This window comes from Phoenix dactylifera, chromosome 6, assembly GCF_009389715.1.
Source record: "Phoenix dactylifera cultivar Barhee BC4 chromosome 6, palm_55x_up_171113_PBpolish2nd_filt_p, whole genome shotgun sequence".
NCBI classification, from domain to species: Eukaryota; Viridiplantae; Streptophyta; class Magnoliopsida; order Arecales; family Arecaceae; genus Phoenix; species Phoenix dactylifera.
The window spans coordinates 15,995,958-16,006,998 of record NC_052397.1 but is presented as its reverse complement, the minus strand read 5'-3'; the positions used below and the strand labels follow the sequence as shown (position 1 = coordinate 16,006,998).

Sequence of the window (11,041 nt, the reverse complement as noted above, 5' to 3'; positions counted from 1 at the left end):
AGCTCAATCCTCCTTGGCGACGAGGTCACCGTGGTCTTCGGCTCCCCTCTTGTGAAACCGAATTGTAGCCTTGCCTCCCCTCTCTCTTTCCCCCCATATGTTGGTAGAGAACCTCAATATCCCATCTCGTCCTCCCCATGCCGAATTCGTTGTGAGATATTGATACGCTGCCTCAGTTGGGGCAATGGAGCTCATGATGAACGTGGTTTTAATCTTATCATAAGCAGTGTTGCAATATAAAGTCTCATAGTAGGTTTTAGATTCATTCGCTTTCACTCCCAAAATCTTATCATTTGTCATTTCCTTTACCTTCACTTGCTTTGCTTTCTTTCTTCCCCGCCATCGTTTGGCGGATATGGCTGCCTATAGATTTGGATTAGAGAGCACGTACCGTTTGCTTTATACCTTAGCCTCCCACTCTTTCAAAGGAAAAGAAAAAATATTATTCAAATTAGATTGTAACATCGAGTCTTTTTTTTTTTTTAAAGTGACTACAATAATTTGTGGTTCCTTTGATCATGGAACTCGGATTGCAACCGGGATTGCGATCCAGCTGGTGGGAGGGATCTGTTCGTGGTGATTTGAACGGTGGCAGATTTGGGCGGAGGATGGAGCACGGGAGGGGGAGAAATTAGGCGTGGAGTTTTAGTTTTTAATTAGGACTTTTTTAATTTTAATCCAGATTTTTAATTAGTTACTTTATTAAAGCTGGCAAAAATACATTATTAACCGGCATTTTTAACTCGTATGGGCTAATCATACAATAAGAATATATTTCTATAGCCAGCATTTCACCAAAAATTTTGGGTAAAATACAGTTCCGTGGCATTTTCCAAAAATACCAGAAAATAATATCGCTAATTCAATGGATTTCACAAAAGACCCAGTAATTTGATTTAAATGCGGGCTAAACAAGCATTTTCCAACATTTTTTGAAAAATATCACTAAAATAATGTTAGGGATTCCTAATTTTGTTGTAATGTGCTTAAAAGCAGACTCCTTGCTTACTCAACTTATTTGTGTTTAGTCTTTGCATGAGAATTGGCCTAGTAGGCCTATTCTGGACTGAAGTTGGCAGGCCCAACCGACTTCAGTTAAGAACTTCAAAAAAAAAAAGGGAGAAAAAGGATCGGAATAAAGGAACCGCATTCCTCTACCCGATCTCCTATTCATTGGAGATATGGCCGCAGAGAACGGTCGACGTGATCTCCGCGGGGCTGGTGCCAATGGCTGCCAACCGTTAGGGTCACTCCAACCGGCGAACGGCTGGCGTTATCACTGTTATATCGGACTTATCCTTTTCAAAAACCTTCTTTCAAATTCCCCTCATCCCCCACGACGGACCATCTCCGAGCCCCCTCCTCCCTTTCTTCCTTTTCTCCGGTGGCCGTCGTGCCACCACAGCCAAGTGTTGTCACCCAAAGTCTCGTCCTCACTCTATTTTTTCTGTTGCTCTGTTTTTTGTTTTGAGACCTATATCACCAAAATCTGCTAAAATCTACTACTACAATTGAGTGCTGCCACCACTACAGCTCGTCGAAGAGCTTCTTTCCACCTTCTTGCTTCTTCCTTGCCATCGAGGCAGCTTGGGGTGCTGCCACTCTTCGCTTCCCTTCTCTAGTTTTGGCCATGCGACCCATTTCCACCAGCCACCATCGCCTCCGGCTGGCCATTGACCCCCTACCACCACAACTTGGCTGCCACCACCGTTCCTTGGTCTCATCTCTCCTCTTCCCTCTATTTCGTCTCATTTTCTTCTTCTTCTTATTTCTTCTTTTCTCCCCATTTTGTCCTTATTTATTTATTAATTTAAAAAAAAAACTGATTTCTCTTGGGCTTGTGGATTAGATGCAAGGATGGCCCGTGCTATTAACAACCAAGACCAAATTCCTGATTGAACCCAGACTAAAATTCTCTCTCTTCAGTTTACAATGAAGGTTGGTATTTTGATTGGAAGTTAACTAGTAAATCTCGAAAATGTTGGTGGTTTGAATAATTTTTGGGCTGGTTAGAAATAGCATCGCTTTGCTTTGGAAAAGTTTGTGATGGTTTTTCTTATCAGGGAGAATTTCGTTGTCAAAGAAAAAGATGGTATTTTTGATTCTTGATTGATTAGGTTATCATTATATTATTTCATTATTAGGTTCTCCTATCTACCATGCAAAGAAAATTTCTAGCAACTGAAGTCTATGATTACTGGAATGTTGGTTCTAGCATTAATTGATCTCGAATTTGAATATTTTATTATGAACCTTTTTTTTTCTCTTAGATTTTTAGCTTATGCTTTTGAAAGAATTTGAGTATAATTATCAATCTTGAAGAATATTTTATGCTCAAATGCTCTACGATGGATAATGTGCTATAATTTATGATCTTGTGATAGATCAATTAAATTAACATTAGTTGATGTTTTGACAAAAAAAATCTTGTTGATTGTGGTAATTAGTTTATTATATTTGATTGTGGTATTTATTTTATACTTAATTACATGGGTCAGGCATGTTATTATTAGTATTTATTTTAAAAAATATGTATTATGTTATGAAATTTAGATAATATAATTAGATAAATTAGGAAATTTGTTTAATATTTATGTACTCTCAACACGGTTATGATCTAGCCCCTCCAATGCCCTATCAACTTATAATATGAGAAACTGATTTCGACACCAAACTACCGGTGATTAGAATAGTGACATCTGGTACTTTGTGCATCCTGTAAATGACCCATGCCACTAAGTTATGTAGCCATAGCTTGATGTTGGACTTTAGTATCAGTTTATAAAAATAATAATAAATTTTAAAAGATATATATGTATTATTTAAAATTTGATTTATTTTCAGTCATTATCATGCTATTTAATTATTTAATTTGTATGCGTAGACCCCATTTTGTGGTGTTATGTTACTTACTGAGTTAGTATAGCTCATTACTTTTTCTTTTTTTTCTTTTTCAGATCCTGAATCATAATTGATCGGAACTTGGGGAATTATGCTAGATTTTCTGAAGATATTCGCAATTACCGAAGTTCTAGTTTAGACTAGTTAGACTACTTTGGTTTGAACAATTTTTTTTTGATTTGAATAATAATAAATAGTCAGCATATTTTTCTTATGTGACAATTGAATATAAGAATGATTTGTTTAGTTCTTGATTAAATAATTTTTTAAAAATCGAAGAATTATTATTATTACTTTGAGATAATATGATTTAATCAGTAATATTGCATGCTCGTATGGTCCGCTCTATAGGTATGCGGCGTCTGTTGTGCTCTAGGTTCGAGGTGTAACACTTTGCCTGGCTTGATAAATTCTTTTGATTAGAGATTTTTAGGTCAGACCTAATAAAATTTGAGCCACAGGAATGAGCCAAGGTGATTGGCACGGTGCATAGCTATATGGTGCATACGATGTAGTATATAATTTCTTCTGATTAATTATGATATGGACTTGTAGCAAGAGGACTAGAGTGCAAGAAACTTTGCCCCCAATCTCAGTCTGTCGATTCTCATCCAACCATTGGCACCATTGCAATGACATTTTTTCCTACATCATTTGTGTGGATTTTCATGCAGAATGTTTAAGGCCAAGAGGTGCAGTATTTCCTTGCAGAGAAAATCAAATTCGATTCCCTCGTACAACGAGTCTTCTATCACATCTATATGTACTTTATGGATCTTCTTTCACATCTTATCTTAAATTTCCTAGTTTGATACTTCTAGTGCAATGGTTATCGCTTTCTTCGCTCCCAAAGTGGAGAAAGATTTAAGCAAAAAAAAAAAAAAGTGGAGAAAGTTTGAGCTGATCTTGAGATGACATCTCTCTTGATAACTCATGCTCGTACATACATGGATGCAAATATTTGGACTACAACAACCAGATGATCGGCTGAAATTACCGCAGTCATGCTCATGTCAACCAGAAAGAAATCTGTCACGACCTCCCCCTCAAAAAATATTGCTATCTTCTCTTCTGTTCTTAATCATTATTTTCAAGATCACAAATATGGTGTAATGGATCAGAAGACTCTCCATGTTGGGATAATTAAAATTAATATTATAATTCTCGAAATATTGCTAATTACGCAGAATTTTTTTTTTTTGTGTGTGAAAGAGATTACTGATTGTTCTTTTAATCTATTTATCATATACAAGTGATGCGGGATTTGCACCCCGTCACCAGCAAAGCCCACACACCAGCCGAGCAGGGGAAGAGAGAGTGTCCCTCAGAAGGTATTGTCCGCTTTGGGTCCGATTTGGGGGTCGAGCGTACCCGGAGCCCTCCTCACGGCGCCTCACGGTTTTGCCCCACAAAAGGCGCCTCCTAAGGGAAGGGTGATTGAGCCCCCCATTATATGGCACAGACCGTCCCGCTGATTAGCCGATGTGGGACTAAATTCGGGGAACCCCCCGTAACACAGCCCCCCCAGCGGGGAGGTCCTGTGCCCGAGTCGGCTCCTTACTGGATAGGCGGAGGGCCGAGGCCCTCCTTCTAGCGCCATCTGATGCGGGATTTGCACCCCGTCACCAGCAGAGCCCACACACCAGCCGAGCAGGGGAAGAGAGAGTGTCCCTCAGAAGGTATTGTCCGCTTTGGGTCCGATTTGGGGGTCGAGCGTACCCGGAGCCCTCCTCACGGCGCCTCACGGTTTTGCCCCACAAAAGGCGCCTCCTAAGGGAAGGGTGATTGAGCCCCCCATTATATGGCACAGACCTTCCCGCTGATTAGCCGATGTGGGACTAAATTCGGGGAACCCCCCGTAACACAGCCCCCCCAGCGGGGAGGTCCTGTGCCCGGGTCGGCTCCTTACTGGATAGGCGGAGGGCCGAGGCCCTCCTTCTAGCGCCATCTGATGCGGGATTTGCACCCCGTCACCAGCAGAGCCCACACACCAGCCGAGCAGGGGAAGAGAGAGTGTCCCTCAGAAGGTATTGTCCGCTTTGGGTCCGATTTGGGGGTCGAGCGTACCCGGAGCCCTCCTCACGGCGCCTCACGGTTTTGCCCCATAAAAGGCGCCTCCTAAGGGAAGGGTGATTGAGCCCCCCATTATATGGCACAGACCTTCCCGCTGATTAGCCGATGTGGGACTAAATTCGGGGAACCCCCGTAACAACAAGGTAGGACGTATATATAGATTATTGAGGAGTACAATATTACTTCTCTATAGATGCCTATCATGTGTACGTAGTATTGTCATACAAATTACTAGGGTTTTTATGGCTTTCTTTTGGTAGTTGGTTTATGGCTTTCAATGACCATAGTTTGCAACCTGGCCTAAAGGTTCAACCATAAATGTATTTCAAAAGTTCTTGCCGAAGAAAGAGGGAGTGGGGAACCTAGAATCTTTTGTACAATGAATGATATGATACAAGGAAAAAGGAAACCAATGCGCTCAAATTCAAATCCTACACTTAAAAGCAAATTCTTTTTACTAGCACCCATTGTTTCTATTGTTTTGAGGTTCACACAAACCCCCAAACAATTTAGTGGGAATGGTTTGACACCCAATTTTAGGCTAGTTGGGTACTAAATCTCTGACATCATGACCGGCCACCTAAATCTCTGACATCTATCGATATCTCCATCAATATCTATGGACACCGACAAATTTCCTGTCATGGATTTTGACGACGAGCAGCATACACTCCTATCTCGATATGGTGGAAGTATCCTAAGATTAGGAGATATATACAAGCTTGGAACTTCATGTTAATTGTCTTCCTGACCTCCGTAGTAGACCATTCATCATTATTAATACACTAAGATTTCCCTTTACTAGCTAGATTCATGGCAATTCCTTCTGTTCCTTCTCCTTTAATTTCCTCCAGAGATCATATATTTTAAATAGATGCTGTGAATGAGGTGAGCTAACTCCAACCCCTTCTTTGTCCGACTCTCTTTCCAAGGTCAATAATGTTGGGCTCTCGTGCGTAAGCGTGAAGGCTGCACAAGTGAACGCGAAGGTAGCCAACTCATGGACGTGTCCATTTCAAGTGCGGTGGCGCATGCAAACAAGCTAGAAGTCTAATGCTTTAGACGATATCTCTCAACGTTCTTGGACACGTGACCCCATGTGATTGGGTGGTAGGTGCCTGGACACGTTTTAATACAAGTTCCCCTCTCCCACCGCTCCCCCTCCCTTCTCTCTCTCTCTCTCGCTCGCTCGCTCGCTTCCCCTATCCAGAGTTGGGATCTGGCTTCACTCTAGCAATGGCAGGAAAGGTTAGGCATTCTCCTCTCTCCAAAAGCCATTTGATTGTATTTTCTGCAAGTAATTTTCAAAGGCTTGTGATGGTTTGTCCTCACTAAATTAACCTTATAATTCTCATACTATCATTGTATCAAAGTTTACTTATGTCAATGATACTTTGAAACTTTGCTACTCATTATTATTTGTCATATGGTAGAAACTTAGAACTTGATTGTTTCACCACTATCATTGGAATCACATGTCACAACTTGGATCTTGTCTTTCCTTCTCACTTAGATCTTAAATTGCTGTACAAAGTTATCATTCTTTTGTCTTCTCTTCTCCGTTGAAATTAGACCAATCTGCTGTTTTTTTCTTCACTGTCCAATTTCTCTAGTACCCATATATATATATATATATATATATATATATATATATTGATTTTATCTGCAAGTCGGCCTTCTTTCTTCCACCCCAAGAAGAACTTCTGAATTCTATTTCTTGTTTACAAGTTTCCACCATTCTGTTTCTTCTCTCTAATAAGCGGCTTCTTATTTCCTTTATGAACCACGTACTCTCTCTATCTCTGAGAGTCAATCTCTCTCTAATAGGATTGGAGATGATTTTGTTTCATTATCTCTGTGATATGAAAGTTGATGGGGTTCTTGCGCATGCACTTTCTCCCAAAAATATAGTATAAAAAATGCTATGTGCTAGAAATTTAAACCGGTACATGCGTCTACTTCGGTTTTTTTTTTCTTTTTCTTTTCCCTTCTTTTTAATCCCCATATCAAGACCATGTTATCATTTCTAATTTTTAACTATTTTCATATATTTTACGGCTGGGTCTTCTAAAAATTGTTTTCACTTTCACTAAACTGCTAGTACTTTATAAATCTTATCGCAGATCTCCACGTTGGTGTTGAAAGTTGACCTAGAATGCCACCGTTGTTATAAAAAGATCAGGAAAACGATTTGCCAGCTCCAAGGTAACCAACCACTCCTCTCCTTCCTCCCCCCAAAAAAGCTTCTCAACTCCATTCTATTTCCATATTACAACTAACAATTCTACTAATCACCTTCTTTCTCTCCATAATTTCGAACCATTAAGATCGAGAGAACATAAAAACTATCTCCTACGATGAGAAGAACAACACTGTCACGATCTCTGGCCCATTTGATCCCCAAAAGCTTTCGAAGAAGCTCCGCTGCAAGGCCTGCAAGGTGATCAAAGACATCCAAATCATAGAGATCAAGGAGAAGCCAAAAGACCCTCCCAAGGACTCTAAGCCAGCTGAACCGGCCCCAGCTGAGAAGGAGAAACCCAAGCCACCTAAATCCGAACCAGAACCAAAACCAAAGCCAAAAGCTGACGCACCACCATCTGAACCGGCACCGAAGCCCAAAGCCGACCCACCAGCCGCAAAACCGGACCCTCCAAAGACCGAGCCTGCACAGCCAAAGGGTGAACCAAAGCCGCCGAAGCCTGAACCGGTGACGGTCGGTCCGGTCCCGGGTCAGCCACCGGTCTGGCCGGCTTGTTGCGGTGCGCCATACTACGAGGGGTATTATGGGGGGTGCCGGTGCTGGTCATGTGGAAGGGTGTATGGATGGGTTGCCAATGGTCCACCCATGGCCCATGGTGGGCCATCCTATGAAGGGAATAAGCCATGCTATTTCTTTTGCGAGGAGGATCCATCAACGTCATGTACCATCATGTGATCATGTTCCCATTTCTCTTTTTTGCTTAAAATATTTATTACATAATCTTATTATTTCATGTCTTGTTGGGTGAATATTAAATAAGGTGGGGGATGTCAGATCTATGAGGGAGTAAAGAGGTGATATATATATATATATATATAAAGGCTATTGTGAAGTTGTCTGTTTTGGATAATCATCTTGCATGGACAAATAAACTAATGCTTTAATCGTTTTAGATTATTTGGACGTCTCGTTGATTTTGTGTTGATGAATGATGAATTTGGAAGCTTATCAGAAAGTTGGTAGGGTTTGCCGGGTGGTGCAGGAAACTGCATATAGCAGTGAAGATGGTCTTCTCAACATAGGTTGGTAGGAGATGGGACATGAACCCTTTCTTGGTTGTTTTCAGTATGGTTGGGATTGGTACTGGTTGCTGTCAGGAGTCCAATTTCTCCACCCATGTTTTATGTTGCATTCGGCATTGCTATTTATGTTTTCTTTATTGGTAATAAGGAATGTTGAACCGATCCGTATCAGTTGGTTCAGCCCGTACCGAACCAATATTGGTTCTGGCCGGTCCTATTCGATGTTAAAAACTAGTATCGACCCATACCGATCGGTACCGGTTCGGTACCCGCCTGTACCAGTTCCAATTTTTTTGGAGGCTTTTGAATGCATGAATCAAGCCGAACCAGTGGTACCGATTCAGTACTAGTCCGAACTGGTACCGACGCCCACCGATACATCGGTATGGTCGGTACGGCAGATCTTAATTAGTAGTAGCCTATGATCAGTTCGTAAAATTCATGACCATCCATGGTGGACCCATCACTTGATTCCAAATGTTGTTTTTGATGCCATCTAAGTTTGTTTACTCATGGTCATCATGCAAAGCATGCATGGATGGCCATTCATTATTCGAGAATTGGTCTTCTTCAATCTGTTTCAAACTCGGACTTGGACAGCATTGTGACTCAAAACTAATTAAAGGAATAGTAAATAAGCGTCTCTCTCAAAGTGAGAGAGGCTTGCCTTCATTTGGTTAATCCCTATTTTTCTATTGCTACTTTATTTCTTCTTCCGAGCAAGCGTGACGTTGATTGACATAGTCATGGCCGGCAACTCATGATTCAGATGGCACATCTTAAAGCAATTTCTTTAATTAATGTGCACTTCAATCCACCCTTCTCTGCTATCATATTTCTTATGATCTCAATGAACAATGCATTAGTTTTTTTTTTGGATTTAAAACAATGCCTAAGAGTTGTTTCTTCAATAGACGGGAAAATGTCAACTTGTTAGGTATGTTGTCAAGTTACTAATTGCATGAAAAATTCAAACCCTGGAATTTCATCCACGGCTGCCGTTCTCTTTCATACTATTATCATGGCTTGCAATCGAAAAGACCTTCAGGATTGTGTCTTTTCTTCTTGGCCATATTGCTCCCAACTACATTTAAGTTCAATTTGATTGGAGGTGGGACAGCTGGAGTTGACAGCGTTTTTATTCACCAGCACATATTGACAATGCCCGTGCCGTTGCCGCTTGCCAGTAGGTACTTGACAAAGCAAGTTGAAACAAGATTTCCAGCCTTGCTCACTTAAAAATCTAGTCAGCATCTAGTATTATGACCATAAGCCCTCTTAACATTTTTGATAACTAAGGATGTTGTCGTTTAGTCGGTTTGCGTGGATGGACGGGTATTCTTTTTTGATGAAATAGACAAATGGGAGTCACATTAAATGGGAGAGCAAGGGCAGCAGGTTCGGTGGGCATCTCTCGGTGTGAAGCCACAGCTACAGTATTTTTCACCTAGAAGCTTTTATTTTCGAATTTTCTTAAGATCAACTTTGATAACTGCGTGCTGGATGGCGGTAGGAGAGGAGGTGCTGGCTTTATCATCAGGGATCCGGATTCTAGGATGATTGCAGCTGGAGGCTATTAGATCTTCGATAACTCGGTTCCGAAGACTGAGTTGAGGGCGGCCTGGGCTGGCTTTGGTTATGCCTGATAAGCACTGCAAGCTATAGATGTCCTGCTCGAGGGCGATTCGGCGATGGTTATTGAGTGGATCCAATGGAGCTCGGATGGTGTGGGTGACTACCACCTGCTGCTTAGAAGCATCCGAGCCATAATTTGTGATGGGATGGTCTTTCAGGCGAAGCATGTATACAAAGATGCCAACGAGGCTGCGGATTGGGTAGTATCGTATGTAGCCAATCACTCTGAAAATACCCTATAGGTGGGGGAGAGAAAGTTGCCCAGTGTGCTCTGGAAGTTATTATTTTTCGATTTTTTTATTGTATCCATACCCATATTGTATGATACATCCGTTTTAGTAAAACCAAAAAAATAAAAAAAGAGCCATAGCCTCCAAATGTTTCTGTATCCTGCGCTAGTTGAGCGGATTATCTACACCAATTACTAGCTCTAAATCTTATTATTGGAAGCGTTCAAATCTGTGTGTGAATATTTGGCTGTACTTTAGTAGTATGTATGATGTGATTTTAAACTTGGTTGTTCTATTTCAATCCAGAGTTGAGCTCCTTGTTTTTACCAAAAAAATAAAAAAAAAAAAACAGGAGAGCAAGGGAATAAATGAAGCACCTTTTGATTCATAGAGTTTACTTGTTTAATACTTATAACGAGTCTGACTGTGAGAGTCCAAAGATGAGTGTGAGGCCATGAACAGCAAGATTTGTATGGGGCTATTCAAAGGTGTAAGGCCCGGTCCATTGATCAGCCCATAAGCTAGCATGAATTTTAGCATGAGACAAACAAAAAAAAAACCTGTATGTCATGTGGCTCGCAAGTGAGAAGAAAGAAGCGGATTCCTAGAAGGAGTCGGTCTTCTTCCCTGACTCCGTCAGATGTTGGGAAGCTTAGAGCTCGTCGGAGCCCTAGACTTAGCCTATAAAAGGACCCCTCTTCGCTCTAATCACCTCGCCCAAACTCTGATCAACTGTCGGCGAAGTACCTCGAGTTTTCCTTTGGTTTATGTTGATCATTCTCAATGAGTCACCATCGATTCATTATCAGAAACAAGATAATCCACCCTAATCCCTCTTCCATACCTATCTTTGAGTCACTTGGTTGTCATCGATGGCTTCATCGACCCGATTGTTACCGAAGAGTCACCACTAGATT

At 41.2% G+C, this 11,041-nt stretch overlaps 1 protein-coding gene across 1 annotated transcript; it reads left to right on the top strand.

Annotated features, from left to right (window-relative positions):
* The first annotated feature begins 6,088 nt into the window (after positions 1 to 6,088).
* LOC120111109 (protein PYRICULARIA ORYZAE RESISTANCE 21-like) lies at positions 6,089 to 8,069 on the top strand. The gene is made up of 3 exons (XM_039127587.1): positions 6,089 to 6,222; positions 7,098 to 7,179; positions 7,302 to 8,069. Exons 1-3 carry the CDS (start codon positions 6,211 to 6,213, stop codon positions 7,910 to 7,912), a joined length of 705 nt encoding a protein of 234 aa, XP_038983515.1. The 5' UTR covers positions 6,089 to 6,210; the 3' UTR covers positions 7,913 to 8,069.
* The last annotated feature ends 2,972 nt before the right edge of the window (positions 8,070 to 11,041 follow it).

Excerpts from the sequence above, each read along its gene's own strand:
- LOC120111109 (XM_039127587.1), top strand. Across the intron at positions 7,180-7,301 it reads AACGATTTGCCAGCTCCAAG|ATCGAGAGAACATAAAAACT; the intron begins GTAACCAACCAC and ends CGAACCATTAAG.